We start from the raw sequence: 17904 nt of genomic DNA, 5'->3' as shown, positions 1-17904 counted from the left end.
TTTGGTTTTGTTATTTTATTATACCAGTCCATTTTTTTCTTTTCATACATTTGCAGGTCACGTGTACATGGATGAGCCGTATCTTTGCCCGTAAACAAGAAAAACACCTACAGCATTCATCAAAACTGCATTCTCATCTACAGTATGTCCAAATAAGGCATGAGGCAGACATTTCATTCCTGAACCAGTATAGTTTCAACCAGTCATATGACTATAAAATACATAACAAAATAAAATAACTATTTACATCCAACTAACTTTGCAAACAATCAAACACAGTATGCACACAGGAACTGTAGGCTTTTTTTTAAGCGGCGTCTTCGTACCGTGTCAATGCAACAATTGCATTGTTTTTTTTTATCTTCTCCAGACTCATAATCTTCTCAAACATGACAAGAACAAGTAGCCAAACCTGCCAAACAGAGCTGAGACTGTGAAATTAGATCATAAACCTGCAAACCAACTACAGCTTACCGATTATTAAATTGTCAAAATGTATATATGAACTATTTTATCTGTGAGCGATCTCCCTCGCTGTGGTTTCTTTATGACTATTGAAAAGCTGCTTGATCTCAGTCCTATGAACGCAAGGGGGCATAAGTCCTGTTTAAGAGTTGAGGTATTCAGTACAGTAGCCTAAAACCAGTAAAATGATCTGTTGAACATCACTTTTAAATGTGAGTGGTGTTATTAAGAAATATAAAACCAGTAAACCCATACACACTGCAAAAGAAATTAAATGCAACCATTTTCAACTAATCATTATAAAAGCATCTTACATGTTTTGAGTAATTTCATGAATGACATCCTTGAAATGTTATTCAGCTGAATCAACATGCGGCGTTGTTTGCTGTTATTCTTACGGTGAAACATGCTGAAAAAACTGGTGTGTCATACTGAGCCTTTTTCCACGCAGGGCTTTGTTGTTTTCATCTTTTGAGAGCTCACACTGTACGTGAGCATTGGTCGTATCTGGTCACTGACAGAACAGGTTTCACAAGACAAAAAAAAAAAGAAGCTTTAAAGTAAACATTTGGCATACCGTGCATGTAGGAAGGTGTGCAACAAGCATCCGAGGACATTTTGGATGCTTTCTGGAGCAAAAGCATGCAAGTGTCTGCTTTAACACACTCAGACTTTACATGTACACAGCTGCAAGACACTTGAGGACCAAATTCCACAGCATTAAACCCCCTCTGATTATTGCTAAGGCCCTAAAAAATAAATATTTTCTTTCATATAAATCTCAGAGGGGGGCTAAAATATGTCATAATAAGATGCTTTTTAAATACTGAGAGTGAAAACGGAACACTTTTTAAAAGAAGTCAGTTTCTCTAAGACGTGCTGGCTTAACAAAGGTTAGGATTTAAGAAGCGACCTTAAAGTACATCTCAAGTCTTTTTTTTCTCCCTCCTCAGGTCTTCCAGAGGGAAAAGCCAGCTAAGGTTGAGTGACACTCCTTAGAGACCTTGTGAACCTAATTATCAGTGCGCCGTTGTAAAAGTTGGAAATAATTGGACTAGCTCTACAGAGACCGTCTTTCCAGGTTGGTGCGAGAACAAAATTTAGGCCTGAAGTGGAAAGCCACACTGACATTCCTATAGTAGGACGAAAAACAGCCTCTTATTAAAAATGTGCTTCAGAGGGGAAATGTTATGTGGCATTGCACAGAAGTGTCAGCTTTATCCATACTCGTAACTTACCAACACTCACAACAGCAGTGCCTTTGCCTTTATTTAACAAGCTACCCACATTACATGTCTACATAAAAAAGCTGCCAAAAACACCCAGTCCCTTACCACAATAGGGCCGGGAGAGTGTCAGGTAACAGTACCATAAATATAGCTTTTTATTACAAATTGTGCCCGCTCAGATCTGAGGCCCCCCCCCCCCCAAATCTATGAGGCTTTACTGTAGCGGATAATATCCACAACAGACACCCAAAACATTGATTAAAGCCCTCTGGATACGAGAACATTTTCACAGTGGAGTAGTAAGAGTGACAGTGTGAATACCTGATGAGGTATCAAAGAGTTCAGTGTGCTCATGCATGCATATACCGCTATAGGCTATATGTGACACGGATAAGGGCAAAAAAAAGTTACCTTCATTGTAAACCAAAGAAATATAAATAAATAATAATAATAATAGTACTACTAATGCAAAAAGGCAACTTTTCCTCTCTGCAGACTCCAGTTCTGTGTGAATTGGAGATAAATAAAGTGGCACAGTGAGGAAGTCAAAAAAAATTTAAAAAACATCTGTCACTGTTGGCGACACTATAGCTGTATAAAGTCACACACTAGGGTACGACTCCTCTTTTCTTTTCAGTCCATTTTGTCTTCCTGTTTTCTGTCTGTGCCCTGATGATGGGGATGATATGTTTTATCAGACGCACTAGCTTTAACCAAGTCTTCTCCACGTGCACTGTGAAAATCCACTCGTACGGAGCCTTTTGCTTTGGCCCTGCGTGCATCCAGGTAGCTAACGATAAATTCTGAGTTCTGATAGATGAGCATGCCAGACAACGTGAGCACTGCGCCGGCACAGCTCAGGGCCGACAGTTCGCTGCCGAAGAGCAGTTGAGACAACAGCAGGTTTCCCACCACGCTAAGGTTGCCGAGGATGTGCAGAGTGACCGCCGAGGTGAGCGTGATGACGCAGCAGCTGGCCAAGTTGTACATGACCGAGCCCAGGCAGCTGAGCAAGATGAAGACCCACAGGTGGCGGTCGTAATGAAGCGGCGACTCAAGCATGGCCCAGTTTTCCAAGGCGAGAGCAGCTATGGCCAAGATGCAGAAACTGGGAATGGACATCAGGTACAGCAGGAACACGGAGTTGATCTTTTCTTCCTGAAGTAAAATACCTATAAAAACAGACAAATGTACACAGCAGTTACAAACAGAACACACTACTTATTCCCATACAGAAAACAGAAAACTAAGCACTGCCCAGCTGTGTCAAAGTAAAGATACTGAGGCACAGCTAGCGGTGTCACAAGCTAAAAAACATGACAGCAGTTCTTTCAATTTAATAGTCCCACACATGCTGTAAGTGCTGGAGATGCTGCACAATAACACCAACGTGGAGCTGCAGGTGCATCAACGGTCTGATGAGACTGGGGACGACAAACCCCCACCCCAGCACATAAAGAGTTTCGTATACAGAAAAGACATGTATACAAATGAAAGTACGCAGAGGCTTTGCAATAGAAAGAGGAAACACTTCAAGCTTATCTAGTCACATCAATGTCCTGATCTGTACTCATTTAGGGAGAATTAGTTTATCTGGTTTACTTTATATTTACATCTGTAATCTCTCTGTGACAGCTGCATCTGTTGTAACAGCAATGACACACACACACACACACACACACGCACACACACACACACTTCAAATGGCTATTACCCTTCAGTCTGTCAAAATGTAATAATGTGTGTTTTAGGCAAGCTGGAAAAGGAAGTCAACACTGAAGTGAAGTTCCTTTAACGACCACTTAAAGCAGTACATTCCAATAGACTCTCATGCCAAAAGTTGCTGAAAATTACAACACTAAACCACATGTTTACAGCCTGATATAACCAGATACATTTCATAGTTTTTATTTTCATAACATCGCAGACAGGTGATGATTATCTGCTGTGCCTCACTGAGCCGGAGGTTTTACACCATGCTTGTGCTGTTCCTACTTTTTGGAACATGTTTAAAAGTCTACTAATGTTTTGGTTTGCTATGAGGTGCAGAGCATCCCAGAAGCTTGTGCATCAGCTGTGGTAATTAATTAGTGCTTTATTAGTCTAATTAGCAAATATCTCTATCAGTGTGTTGCAGCAGAATGCTGTATGGACATAGCATGCTAACAGAGCCTGCTAGCACTAACTGACAGGTTAATGCTCCACTCTCTCGTCCATATTTGGTCAGGTCTGGCTCACGTGACAGGGGCCAAATGCTAACCTAGAGCCTTTAAAATGTGGTAGTTATGTCCAGCCTTTATATACAGTCTATGTAGTTACCATGATGTGTGAGAGCAGCTGCAACAGGCAACAAGAAAAAAAGAAAAGAAAAAAAAAAGAATCTGTATTACTGTAACGTTCCCCATTACAAAAGATACTTTTGCTACCAATCGATTCAGACATATTTCCTAGCAAAAACACAGGGAGTACTTTCATAACAGCAGGTCCGTGTGATTTTATGTGCGTGTGTGTCCATCAAAAGGAGAGCGAGAAGTACGTCAGAAGCTCATTATGCAAATCTCCTTTTTGGGAAATTTGTGTAATATGCCATGATGTCATGGAAAATCAAACACATTACTGTTAAACAACAAAACAAAACTCTAAATGCTGAATGTTTTTTAAAAAAATGCCCTAACAAAGTGTGTCAGAGTACAAAAATAAACTGCTGCAACAACACGCGTAAGAGGCTTAAAATAGCTTCTTGAAACATGAGACAACATCTGAGGGCATAACATTTTAGCCATGATTAAAAATAAAATGTTCAGGACATCGTTTACATATTACATCCCAAAAGCAAAAGCAGGACCTACATTTTCCTTCCAACATTTAAACAAAGCAACAAGCAAAAAACATCTGCAATTTGTTAAGAAGGGATTTAAAGTGATGACCCCTGAGGTTATGAGCGTGCCTGTACCTCTGCTCCACCAGGAACAATGTGCAGCATTACATTCCTCTGAGCAACCTGCATGTCTGCTTCTGCAACAGACTAAAGACAGGGCCTCTCTTTATACGTGTGTTTAGAGACTCTTTTTGTCCCTCTCTGACAACCACATTCTTATGAAGACTGATGACGTTGCAGAAGCTAAGCTACCGATCTGTGGCGCAATCGGTTTGCAGCTTTAAAGCAATTTATGTAATGAAAGCTCCAGTGAGAGCTCAGAACATTAGGTGAATGAGTACACCGGACAAATGCAGCGAGGGCAAAAGTTAGTCCACATGACATCAATCTAAGAAAGGAATCTCTCGCATGTTTTTTTCAACTGAAAGCCATTCATTTTTACCTCATTTAGATAATCCAATCACGAACTTTAAAAGGTCTCTTAAGAATCATTTAAGATTTAACAAAGTCAAGCAACAATCTGGCCTTTATTATTATTTTGGGGGCATTTTAGGTCTTTATAGCTAGATAGGAAAGTTAGAGAGTGAGGGACACACAGGACTGCAGAGAAGAACCTGACTGATTTGCAATTCAAACACTTCTCAGTTTGTGGTGGATTTTCTGAAATGTTGAGTGTACAAAAAACTTATTCAGTAAATCGAAACCTGAGCAGCAAATGTAAAGAAGATAAAATCATCTTCATAATGAAATTAAAGTTTATATTAGAAACCAAAATAAACATACAACAGATCAACCAGCCACTGGGGCATACCACAAAAACATATGTGTTTATTTATCACGTTCCCCTAGCAACTGAAAAACCAGCCAATGTGCCATTCCGCCTTAATGCTAGGGTGCGTTTATGAACGGAGAAGTGAATCACCAAATTTCTAAGAAGTTCCAGGACCGCAGACGGCTGCAGTGTCTAAAATGCTCCCTGATGTCAATTGGGTTATTGTTTTCTTTAGCAACGGAACAAAACAACATGTCAGCTTCCCAGCATGGCAAAACGGGACAGTGATGCAGAGAAAGTGGTACTCACTCTGCTGGATGGACTTGACTCCTCTCAGCATGGTTGCTGCGAACACAAAGAAGCAGCCAGTCTGATCGAACTGGACCTCTCCCATAATGCTGAAAGAGGCTCCCAGGCAGATGGGCATCATGGCTGTGTATTTGATGATGTGATGCTGCTTGCCTAGGATCAGTGTGGAGATGGCCAGGGTAAAAAGCGGGGTGGTAGTGTATATCATTTGTGCAAATGACAGCTGGACATAGTTCAGACCCATGTTTCCAAAGGCGATGCTGGCACAAAACGTCAGGCTCAACAGGAACACCTTACATTTTGCGCTGGGGGTCAGGTCCTGCTCTTCGACCCCTCTGTGGCGGATCACCTGCAGCTTGATCAGGCCGTAATCCACCACTATGGCTGTCAGCATGTGCAGAGCTGACAGCAGCAGAGGGTACCTGAAGTTGTAAACGGCAAATATCCATTTGTTGAGACTGGAGATGGTGGTGCCGGTCACCAGCCAAACAATGACAGCTGACAGCAGATGGAGCATCTCTGCGGGTGGCCGCCTCCTCCTCCTCCCTGTCTCTTGCAGGGTCGCCTCGCATTTTGAGAAGCCATCGGCGCTGATCATGTTCTTATCATTGTCCTCTCTGCAAGGAAAACACATGTTCAGCTCGCACCTCTCATCTCAATCACAAATGGATGATAAAACCGTCTGAAAGCTGCGAAAATAACCGAGAGGCAGCTCTTTTTACCCACTCTGCGGTGTCAATGTTGCCCAGTAAAAAACAGAAGTGTGTTTTTCAGCACCGCCTATAGACACGTGTTTCTGTTTTACATGACGGCCTGATTGTGTAACACACCCCTGCGTTGGCAATATGACATTATCCAACAGTAAGACAGCCGGAGGAGAGGAGCTCGGGGCGGGCTGGGAAACCGTCCGCGCCTTCCCACACACGACGGGGAATGACTGGATTGGTTATTATTATCCCGACGTGTAGCAAAAGGACCGCAAGTGACGAGCCAGTGAGCTGTAAACACGATGAGGCATGCCGTGTGCCTGTCATTTAAAGCCATTAAGTATTAATATACACATGAAATCAGGGGAATTATGTTTTTCCCGTTTATGCGGGCTACAAATAGCATCTTTTTCCCAGCTCTGGAGAAGCAGAGCGAGAACCTGACATCAGAAGCGACATATAACGCTAAGTGCAGCGCACTCTGACAACATTTCATTCATGGCCCTGAGCGCTTTAAATTTAACAGTTTTAGCCAAAACAGAGGGGTCGACAGCCTCACACAGTTTAACAGTAATGTGTCTGAAGTTATCTGACCTCTACTGTGGACTGGCACTTGACACCAGACGGCTAAATGCCATTATGCTCATGCTAACGCTAGCTAGTGACTCTAAACCGCAGTGTTAGCTAACAGCAGGTTGTTAGCTACAAGAATATTAAGGAAAAAAGGAAACACCCGTTTATCCTACAGGCTTTGCGACGAGTTAGAAACCAATTAGATACACCTCAGAGATACTTGATTAGAATAGGAGCTTCGCCGCTTTTACCTTGTTCTGACAGCATCCCCAAATCTCCGTCACTCGGTCACCAAACTGTCAGCCGAGCCGGGCGGGTGGTGTCATTGGACGGTTCACTTAAAGGGCAATGCTACTGTTTTTAACTGTGTTTGTGTAGTATGTCATAGACCGGGAGTGTCACGCTCATTTTTAGTTCATGAGCTCCGTCTAGCCCAGCCAGCTTAATCCTAAGTGGGTCAGATTGGTTAAGAACTGAGTAATTGAATAAAAATAGTACAGCCTAGGATTAAAAAAAACCTGTGCACGACAGTAGTGCAATAATAAGTAATATGTACTTTAACTATACCAATCTTAAAAACCGGCTGAAGGTGTATAACAAAAATAATTGTGTAATCTTATGCCTGACAGGAGTGCTCACCAGTCACAGAAAGAAGAGTTGTTGTACAGTTTTATAGAGAACAGTAGGAATGATTCTCACACCTCTCTCACTCTCTGATACCTTGATAGATGGGTATCAGTTCTTTTTGAGTTATTACTCTCGCTGTATATGCATATATATAAAGTACAAAGGATAAAATTGAATAGAGTTCCTGTTTGAAAAGCAAATGTGTTTGGCACAGCAGTGCATTCAGACCATGATTGTGCTTGCTGAAGGTGCCGGACAGGATAAGTTAATTAATAAATAACTACAAATTCTGACCTTACGCCTCAAAAATCTGATGCCACCATCTCAATGTTGCAGCAGAAATCAATACCTAACGAAATTTTTTCAGAGCTCTACTGTAAAGTTTGGTGATCCTGTATAAACTGTAGCTTTATTTTCCTGGCTAACAGGAGTGCCACCTTGTGTGCTCTTTTGCTTCTGTAGCCCATCTGCTCTAACATGTTGTACATTCAGAAATGCCCTTGGGTGCAGCAAGTGGTCATTTGACTTACTGCAGCCTTCCTTTCCCTTTGAAACAGCCTAGCCATTCCCCTCTGATCTCTGGAATTTAAAAGGCATTTTCACCCAGAGAACTGCTGCTCACTTTATATTTATCAGACCATTTTCTGTAAACCCCAGAGATGGCTGTGTGGGAAAGTCCCAGTAGATCAGCAGTTTCTCAAACACTCAGATCAGCTCAGACCAACAACCAGCCACATTCAGAGTCACTTAAAATGTCTTTCTTCCCCATTCTGATTCTTCACCGTGTCATCTTGACCATACATGCATTGAACTGCTGCCAGGGGCTTTAAACTTTAATGCACATGCAATTGCATGATAGTAGATACAGTGAGCGTGGAAAAATGTTGAACACTGTTGCATCTGTCAATCACAGGCTGCCCATCATCTGGTTTGTAAAGGATTGCTGATGAAATGAGAAAAATAACTGAAATCAAAATACAAATTTATGTTATCTGCCAAATTTGTAAGAGAGCATCTTTCACTGGGGCTTATGGGTTCAGTTTTATTCTAAAAATCTTGGATCTTGGGTAAGTCTTCAGGATGTACTTGGAAGCATGTTTTTACACCTGTGCATTACTTCAGGTGCTGCTGAATGAGTTATGGGTTAGTTTGCATGTGCACTTGTAAAATATGCAAATGTCTTTTCCATGACTCATCGTCACCATAGCATTGGTACAACAAAACAATCACACTTGCATGTTTAATATTTTTTTTCTAAAGAAGGTGGAGTTTAGAAATAATGCTTTCAGTTTGTAGGGTAAACCTCGTAAATCCATGTAGTTCATGTACGAGTGACGGCTGAGCACATGAGGAAATTCAGTTATTTACTTTTTATTTATTCTTTTTGAGTAAACAACATTAGTTAAACAACTAATACATTTTTTACATGTTTTTGTAGATCAGGACAGTTGCTTTGGACTCAAGAAAAGCTCCAGACAGAAATACCCACTTTAAAGCATTGTGAAAAACTCTGTTTTCTTCTTTATTACCTGTGCTTTGTTTGACAGAAGATTATAAAAACCACTGGTGTGACAGTAAACGGTTGCACACTGGCAGCTTTAAGTCTTTATTTGAGCTCAAAAATGTAAAATTTCTGAGGCAGTCGGGCACAAAAGGTTTTTCAGTAACAATCCACAAACAGCTAGCTAGGTGAAGAGGCCTAGTGCACAAGCAGTCTAAAACCATGCATAGCTATACTTTGCTGTGGACTTTAAATTATAGAGCATGTCCTGTCAGGTAAACATGACATTGTGCTTTATTTGATCATCATTTCATTGCATCATTTATGTACGCTTATAAACATAAGATTCATTATTTAATTTACCCAACATCTCCTTAGCTGGTATACAATCATGACTTGTTATGTATACATAATAGAGATTAATATATGACAACATGGATGTTAAAGCACTGTATATCTTCTTCAAATGATACTACGATTTTATTTCTAGTATATTCTAGCTATTTACAGGCCAAAACCAAACAGGCAGCCATATTTGTGCATCATGCCCCGCTGTAATACACAGTAAACTATAAATAAACAGGTTATAGAGTGTATTTACTACCAATTTACACAAGTGCTTGCCTCCGCACAAAAACATGAGCAAGTGTAATGTTTTTGAGTGATATGATGAAATAATGTTAATACAACTTAATATTTGGGCTGAAGAAAACAATTCCCTGATTGGGGAGTGTTTTGTTTTTTTTTAAATCACAAGTGACTGTGCAGGATTTCTTATTGCTAACATAATGCAAATGAACAATTTTTAACATACAAATAACTAATAGAGTCATTTGCAACCATTTTAAGCAAGGGAACAGGTTCATTGGTACTTGCCACAATGGTAAACCCTGATAATGGGTAAATTTAATTTTAAAAACAATTACTCAGTTGAATTTACCTGGAGGTATACCTGCAGAACCGTTTTAATCTGTACAAAATCTTTTTTGTTTCAATGAGGGGGTTACTGGGGAGTTGCTATTCTGTTACATAATTAAGGCTAAAATTGCCACCAGCAGCAATAATATCCCCTGCTGAGGAAAATCCCAAGATTAGCATATTTATACTTACGGTTTTGTTTAAAGATATTTGAAGGGGTACTCTAGGTGCCCTGGGCTGGTTGCCGGTCTGTTGCAGGGCTAACACATGGAAACAGATAACCAACACTCACATTCACCTGCAGCTATTTAACCTTTAATCATCATTTAAAAAGTTTAATTGATGCAGCAACATCCTAAATTTTAGTTCTTGGTAATGGCGGAGCTCCAAAAATCCTGGATCCTACACTGCAACTCGATTTTCCCCTACCTGGTAAACGTTTGCTGCTGGATCCAGACCTTAAAATCAGTCCATTGCAGTTGACTCATTAGGCATTTTGATGTGAAACAGCAGTTTCTCTGGAAGAAAAAGTTAAACCTGTCCAGATGACTGCTGTGGAAGAATGAGTGCGAGTGGGACTAACACTCCTTTCAAGCTGTTTACAAGTGTTAGCAATTGATGAGGGAAGCCCCTGGTGGCAATGAAAATAATATCATGCAATTTAATGAGCTGGCAGTTTTGTCTGATATGAGGCAAAAACCTTTCAGCATCTTCAGCTTAAGCAGACTTTTTTGAATATAGAGTTTTATATAGAGTCCAAGCTGAGATTACACAAATATGTTGTTTTAGTCATTTTCTCACACTCAGGCTCCTCCAGGGTCAGTGAAGACATTATTCAAGTGCTTTCAGTGGGTGTGTGCTGCTCTCTGCTACTGACTTAAATGTAACAGTGACGGAGGTGGACATACTGTAATTTCAAGATTATGGGAGACAAAGCAATTATCTGTAAAAAGACTTGGTGGAGTGACTGTTCTTTAGAGGCCAGTCAGACAATAACTTTTAATCCTTTCAAACTGCAGTTTGTGCAGTTTTGAGAAACAGATTAATAAAGAACACCAAGAAATCATAGGGATTGGTCTTGAAGTCTTCTAGCACAGAAGAAGGCTTTGTCCTGCTAAATTTCTTTTGAAACCCAGCATCACTGGGAGATCTCAGCAAGTTGTGCCAGTTTTGAAGAAAATAAGACATCGGTCTTCAGCCTAGAATTATCCCCACACACCTGATCACGTGTACACTAAACTCCCTTTAGTGTACATATTATTTGCAGCTCTTAACTCTCTTATACTGAGGCCATGCATTTTTTTGAAATGCAGATATAACAGAGCAAGAGCAAGTAAATTAGGAACCAGATGTTTTTGTGCTTGAAAATCCCTGGAGAGATTAGCTGTCTCACTCACTCACACATGTACATCCAAACTCATACACACAACTCTCCATCCTTCAGAGTATCCTTAAACCACGAGGAAACGCTCAGCCTGGCTGATGCTGTGGAGCAAGAGGCATGTTGTCCTAAAAGATCTGAGGACACTGGCTCCAGTCTTGTCTTTCTTTGGCCTCCCAGTAGCCGCCTTTGTAGATAAAAATGTTATCGCCTGTCTCGTCTGTCCTCTTCTCAAACCACAGTGGCTGGTAACCCTCAATATCTTGCCCTAAAGACAGAACATATGTGCTCATTTTCAGGATATTGCAAAGTTCTTTCTTCATAGACTCTAAATATTGTAAAATTTGCCAATTACTGCAAGTTTTTGTCAGGTTTTGTCAGCTGTTGACCAAAGCTAAAGATCAATAGTCACTCATTTTATAACAACAGAGCTTTCACCTGTGCTCTTTGTTTCTAAATAAGGAAAAATCTGTTATTGCTATGAGCTCACTGCAAAATAAAGCTCTGAACAGCTGCTCGATATGTGCTGAAGCTTGGCACAAATGATGCAAAAGCCAGAAAAGTCTTTGTCATCACTGTTCTTGTTCATTTCCTTGCACTCACCCTCCTCCAGGGCCTGGTTAGCTTGCGCCCTTCTTTTCCTCTCCAGTCTCTGTCGTTCCTCTAGACGTTGCTTCTGACTGTTGGCTTCATCCCACAGACCAGCCTCCATCAGCCGCTGGTCTGGCCGCAAGCGACTGTCAGTGGGTGCGACGCCCTCTTCTGGCTCATTTAAGGTCAGTGCCAGAGAGGAGAAAAAGTGCATGTTCTCTGCATTTTCTCTGGAGGACGGATTAGAGAACTCAGTGTGACAAAAGATGCAGACCGAGAAGGAGAAATAGCACACCGACACACTCAATCATTAAGATAGAGCACAAAATGTATTACATACGGAAGGGGATATTTCTTCCACAGCAGTTTGGGCGGAAGAGTCTGATAAACCGTCTTTTGTTTCCCTTCGGAGCCTCCGCATCCTTGGCTGCTATCCACTATCTTGGCACTTTCGATTTTGTCATCCCAGGTTCCGGACAGGATGTAATGAGCTGTGCCCTCTCGGTCCTCTACCACTCCTGTCACCTAAAAATAACAAAGAACATAGCACACAAGAAGAGATCAGCCCTCATCAGGGTCTTAAGGTTTTTTATTTACTTTCTTTTTTTAAAATCCATTTTAGTTTCAGTTTTTGCTGTTTGAAAATGTCCGACTATGAAACTGCATGTGCACTAGCTAATGACATGCGACTGGGAAGCCATATGAGAATGAGAGCGTGGTTGCATACCACAGAAACAGCATTACTGGGATTTATAAAATATACCTAATTGATATCATTGCCTGTGATAAGAATTTATTTTACCCATGCCCTTACATCCTGCTAGTACCTTAGATGACCTCCGAAATCATGTGAAAAACAGGTGGACAGCCAGCTTTTCAGATGGGGTCTGCCCGAGTCTGACCCAGCTGATCCTCTTTTATTTCTTCTTCTTTTAATGATCCTGTTTTCCTATTCGTGTTAGTTACTTGTTCTATGTTCTATTATGCAGTGTGAGAGAATACTGATAAGCAGGTTATATAACCTTATTCACTTAAGTGTTTTAATTAAATATGTTTAATCATCTGTTTTGTGTATGACTGTGTTTTTCATATTTGTGATGGTTCGGGGTGTCTGGGGATATCAACGCCCTACCGAAGGGTAGACAGCCTAGAGTGACAGTTGAAGATATTTTCTTTCGGGAGTGATTCAGGAATTTTTTTTAGGAATAGAAAGAAGTTGTCATAACAAGGATGAAGCTGGTTTCTCTCTTTGTGCAAGCAGTCGTTTCCCTCTGATGCATCAGCTCTGGTTAAACCTGACAGCTCAGTCTACTGAGATGTAATTTCCACAACATAAAGTGAAGACACAAATCAGCACTGGAAATTAGTAGAGCTGTTGCTGCTGAACACTGCTGCTTTTCTCCATTAAGGGGGATTTTCGCTGCGCGTTACTGGTTTTAAGGCTGGCAGAAATAGAAAAATAACTCATGGAAAAAGAACCGTGAAAGGCAATTTGGCGTTCCAAAGGGAGATATGCTGCTAGATGGAGTTTTCAGCCATGTGTTTTGGCTCTATGTAACCTCTTGGGTTAGAAGAAAAGGCCTACAGACCGACTGTAAGACTATATTTTACTTTAATCTCTTCCCAGCTCTCTGGCTGTTGGCTCTTGCTGAGAATATTAATAGAAATATTGCAATCTTTTACTTTTGATATTTCTTTCATCTTTTTTTTAGCTGTTGTTTGGTTCAACGTACTTAAAATGTGCTTTAAATGTATTTAATTTATCACACATTTTTTGCCACCCCTCCTGAATTTTGCTGCCTTTATGATCTTTAGTGCTTCAACACATCATAGCCCTCAAAGAGAGGTTCTTGTTCTGTTAGTTTGACACTTTGTGCCCTCCTTTTTCTTATTTCTCCAGCTGTAAGGTTGGTAATCCTTGTTTTAAGTAGGTTATCCATTTTTTTCAATATTCAATATTAGTCAATATTAGGAGAAAGTTGTATCTGTTAAAACAGCATTACAGATTCTCTCTAAAGGGCTTGTGTAGCAGTAGACATTCGGCAAATGTAAGACTGAGTTAATGTTGTAGTTGTCTATAAGTTCATCAGAGACTTACTTTGCGTGGGACTTCCCTGGAAAAGTAGCTGTAGGGGGAGAATTTAAGACGACAGGTGTCCTTGGTTGTGGTGTTTACAATGTCAATGTCCCCAGACTGCCAACAAGAAAAAAAACAGATGTGACTTAAAAGTGTACAGTGACTAAAATTACTTTCCTTTATGCATGGAAAAAAAAGAAAGAAGAAATTTTGCTTTTGTTTGCTGGATGCTTTCCTTATTTCTTAAGGAAATTACTTTCAAATCAGTTGCTGTGGATCCTGTTTAGGCTTACCACTTGTTCAGTTTCCCCAGATTTTTTTAAGGATATGCCAAGTTTCAGCTAATATTGTCACTGTTGGTCCAAAATTATTATTTTCTGCCTGTCGAACTGTGTTATCTATATTTTTTTTAATATATTTGACTAAAGAGATTTAGCAAAAAGAAATGGAGTACATAGAGATGCAATTTAAATCCCTTCATTCAGGTTGTTTTTTTATCCTGGAGTAATTCATAGGTCCATTTTAACAGAATAAACAAACAAGCATAAAAAATATTCCTCTGAACATGATAAGCTACAAAGACTAGTCCACAAATGAATGACAAAGAATCTAATACATAAAGAAAAAATGTAAAAGACCTTCAGAAAGCTTTGCGAACTGCTGTCCAAGAGGAACACACCTGATCAATCCAGAGCTTCCCTACAATAATATTGTGCACTGTGGAAGTCACTTTGCTCCACACATAGTGGTTTCCACTCGAGTGGAACTGCAGGTGAATGTTTCCTATGGTAAAAAAAAATGCATACAAAACATCACATAGACATTTCAGTGTATTTATAAATCAGATCTCAGATGTAGTAGCATTTGTGCTCATATAAAGTGACTGTCATCGTGAACACTGACTGCTTCTTACCTAACGGCACCACTGAAATATATTTCCCACGAAATTTGCTGTCAATAGTGATATGCTGCCACAGGGTCCATCCTCGCTGTGATGTCACATGGTGGGCAGCAGCTGGTGGGTGATGACTAACCTGAAAGTGAATTGTATCAGCTGGTGTCAGTAGAGCCAATATAAGCACAATATGTTGGGTGTTTGCTCTCCTCTCCATTGTTTATAAAATGTGATCAAAGACGCATAAACGCAGTAATTAAGTGATTCCTTGCCTGCTCACAGATGGAGCGATAACCATACTCATCCAGCCGATCCAGCTCATAAGTCTCCCCCAGCAGAGGGTTGAAAGGCTTGGCTGTGCGATGGACTGTGGTGGAGTAGGAAGAGACAGAAAAGGCAGCCACCAGGCACATCTGCTCCAGGGACGAGTCGCAGCGAGCGGCCCGGTCCAGAAGCTCACTGTACTCCAGATCCTCAGTCAGACGCTGGAGCATCGACAGCGGCTCGTTGAAGTTTACCTGCAATTGCACATTTCATACACATCTAATTAAGTTCCCGCCACATTAAGCTTTGACTAGAGCTCATTAGTGGAGAATGCAGATTTGTCCACTATTTACAGGCATGGGTATCTTCGATAGATCTTTCCCAATGCAATTTTTCATGATGCTCCACAGGTTAAGGGAGTAATTTGGTTTGTCAGGAATACGGCTGCGCCTTGTTCTTCGTAGCTGCATGTGGTTTGCGCCTAAGGTGTCCTGTAGAGAAAAGGACAAGCTAAGATGAATAGGGCTACTCAGTAAAGTGTTTTTCATTAATATCCGTATTCTTGTGACGTACATTCTCATTGTGAGTCCAGTCATTGGGCACGCCTCCACTCATCATACTCTGATTACTTCCTGAGCGCCTAAGTGAAAAAAACAAATATTAAAAACATTCACAAAAATAGCTCAGCGGGTTAGACATACAGTAACTGTGTAGAGATGATGCCTCTCACTTGTGCTCTATGTTACCAGTAGCAGTCACAGTTATGAACGCAGGTGAGTCCTCCATGGCATCGAAGAACTCTGCCTCGTCATTCTCGTCGCTCGCATCTCCCTCCTGGGATCGCTCCACGCCTACGGCAGCAAGCACAGGACAGGTCAGCTGAGAGTCCTGCACATCATCTACATCCACACAGGAAGTAGCAAATAATGGAGACTAAAAAGACTTGTATGTTTGCTTCAGGTAATAGAACTTTCATTAATACTTGCCTCAAAGCGGTATGAAGAAGTTGTTTAACTATTAGTAGCTTCGTAATGTTTGCTTTGCAGGTTGCTTTTAATTGACATGAGGCATTTCACATAACTAACATATAAAGGTCTTATTTACCTTTATCAATGTTATTTACAGCAGTTAATGATTGTAGGTGTTCTGTGTTCACACTCTGTGCACTGCAAAAAGGCTTTCCATGCTCAGAGACACATACGCACAAGCCCAGGGACGATTAACAAACACTGAAGCTACACTTCAACATCAACATTGGCCGCTTTGTTACTTTTGTGCGCAAAGCTCAGGTTGTAACCATTAACCTGTTAGCATTAGTTATACCAAACAGAAAAAATGTGCTCCCAAAGACTAACATTGATCACAAAAACAGTAAAACATAACAAACTACATCAGAAAAAACAAAAATCACTAAAATAATAGTTTATTTGTTTACTGTAGTTTCTTATGCAGATTGTAGATAAATATGCTTAAAAAAAGGTTAAAGTCTAACTCAAGTAACCTGTCTGTGCACCACCCGTTGAAGAGGCCCATTTGCTCTTCGGTGACACAGGATGTCTGGGAGACAGACAGAGTCTCACCTGTATATGAGGTGGGATTCTCCCTCCAGGCTCTTTCTAAGCTGTTATGCTGTTTGGCTAACTGTTCGATGGTCTCCTCCAGATGGTGACGCTGTTCTCTCTCATGCTGCAGGGCCTTTTGCCACCTCCGACTGTGAGATTCTGCCACGTCCACAAAGTCACGACAAGCCTGAGGTGTGAACACAAAACACATCAAAGAATGCGGGCGGCACCCTCAAGCTCTATTCCCCCTTTGTTAAAAAAAAGCATTTCTGCTAGCCTCCCATTAGAGTGGCTACATACTGGGGGAGAACTGAATGGCTCACATTGATCATAGCATTGGAGGTGATGCGAAAGAGGGTGGCTCGCTCATTAACGGCTTTCACTTTGTCTGTGCTGTCAGTGGATCCACGCAGGTCCTCGAGTTCACTGAGGGAGCGCTGGAGGGCAGCACCATGCTTTCCTATCAGCTCATTACAGGTGCTCAGGTCATCTAGCTTGCTGGCCAGAGTCTTAAGCACCCCTTGGGTTAGAGTACGATCCTCCTGAGGTACTGGGACTTCATCCCCCGAGTCATCTTCAAACACACATGCACAAAAAAAAAAAAAAAATACAGCCAGGACAGAATTTTATTCATTTACTAAAATAGCATCATTAGAGGTTATTACATGTAAACAGAGTGGGTGTTTGTGATGGTGTAGTAAACAGCACACTGGGATGTAATGGCAGATTGAGAAATGCATTTAAAATTTAGATCGAGACAAGCTGAGAGAGCATTAATGGGGACTGGCTAGAAGAAGATATTAACACTTCACACCCTGATCCACCACAAATCTTCCTCTCTACAACACTGGAAAGCTGTGAATGAACACTGTTGCCCTGGAAACGTAGGTCTGTGCAATCAGGAGGCAAGGCTATTTTTAGAGGAAGAAGGAGAAAAAAAAAGATGACGCACTACCCTTTTCTCCTCTGTCTCCCCCTCACTATCTCTCTCTGTACCCGTTTGCTGGAGTGAGCCAAACCATCAGTCTGAAGCTTTAATGGAGGAGTGTAAAGAGACTGGGCTGATTACAAAGCATCATGGAGAGATTTATGACAGTGCTTTTACCTGAAAGTATCTCATTTACAGTCCCATTTTCACTTATGGAAAGTTAGGCG

The 17904-nt window shown here is 41.0% G+C and overlaps 2 protein-coding genes across 3 annotated transcripts in view; both read right to left on the bottom strand.

Annotated features, from left to right (window-relative positions):
* slc35e4 (solute carrier family 35 member E4) lies at positions 1-7279 on the bottom strand. 2 transcript variants are annotated; one of them, XM_005735278.1, is made up of 3 exons: positions 7185-7279; positions 5654-6270; positions 1-2866 (listed from the first exon to the last, which is right to left on the bottom strand). In XM_005735278.1, the coding sequence occupies exons 2-3, from the start codon at positions 6249-6251 to the stop codon at positions 2328-2330; spliced, it is 1137 nt and encodes a 378-aa protein (XP_005735335.1). In that variant the 5' UTR covers positions 6252-6270; positions 7185-7279; the 3' UTR covers positions 1-2327. The 2 variants fall into 2 exon arrangements, with proteins under 2 accessions (XP_005735335.1, XP_005735336.1); XM_005735279.2 differs by lacking the exon at positions 7185-7279 and adding an exon at positions 6380-6589.
* A 1713-nt stretch (positions 7280-8992) lies between these two features.
* The window catches only part of osbp2a (oxysterol binding protein 2a), a 13978-nt gene continuing 5066 nt past the window's right edge, over positions 8993-17904 (bottom strand). The window contains exons 3-14 of the mRNA XM_005735277.1: positions 17073-17323; positions 16768-16936; positions 15918-16038; positions 15761-15827; positions 15541-15678; positions 15196-15441; positions 14942-15062; positions 14708-14811; positions 14050-14145; positions 12292-12476; positions 11964-12181; positions 8993-11628 (exon numbers count right to left, since the gene is read on the bottom strand). Coding sequence (XP_005735334.1) covers positions 11489-11628; positions 11964-12181; positions 12292-12476; positions 14050-14145; positions 14708-14811; positions 14942-15062; positions 15196-15441; positions 15541-15678; positions 15761-15827; positions 15918-16038; positions 16768-16936; positions 17073-17323 — 1856 coding nt within the window. The 3' untranslated portion in view covers positions 8993-11488. The remainder of the gene's footprint in view (positions 11629-11963; positions 12182-12291; positions 12477-14049; positions 14146-14707; positions 14812-14941; positions 15063-15195; positions 15442-15540; positions 15679-15760; positions 15828-15917; positions 16039-16767; positions 16937-17072; positions 17324-17904) is intronic.

Source organism: Pundamilia nyererei, unplaced genomic scaffold (assembly GCF_000239375.1).
Source record: "Pundamilia nyererei isolate P.nyererei 1_Seehausen unplaced genomic scaffold, PunNye1.0 scaffold00063, whole genome shotgun sequence".
Lineage (NCBI taxonomy): Eukaryota > Metazoa > Chordata > Actinopteri > Cichliformes > Cichlidae > Pundamilia > Pundamilia nyererei.
Note: the sequence above shows the minus strand (reverse complement) of the source record. Positions and strands in the feature narration are given on the sequence as shown.

Coding starts and splice junctions, on each gene's coding strand:
- slc35e4 (XM_005735278.1), bottom strand. CDS start 6,251: ATGATCAGCGCCGATGGCTTCTCAAAATGCGAGGCGACCCTGCAAGAG. Junction 2,867..5,653: donor AGTCAAGTCCATCCAGCAGA/GTGAGTACCACT, acceptor CTGTTTTTATAG/GTATTTTACTTCAGGAAGAA.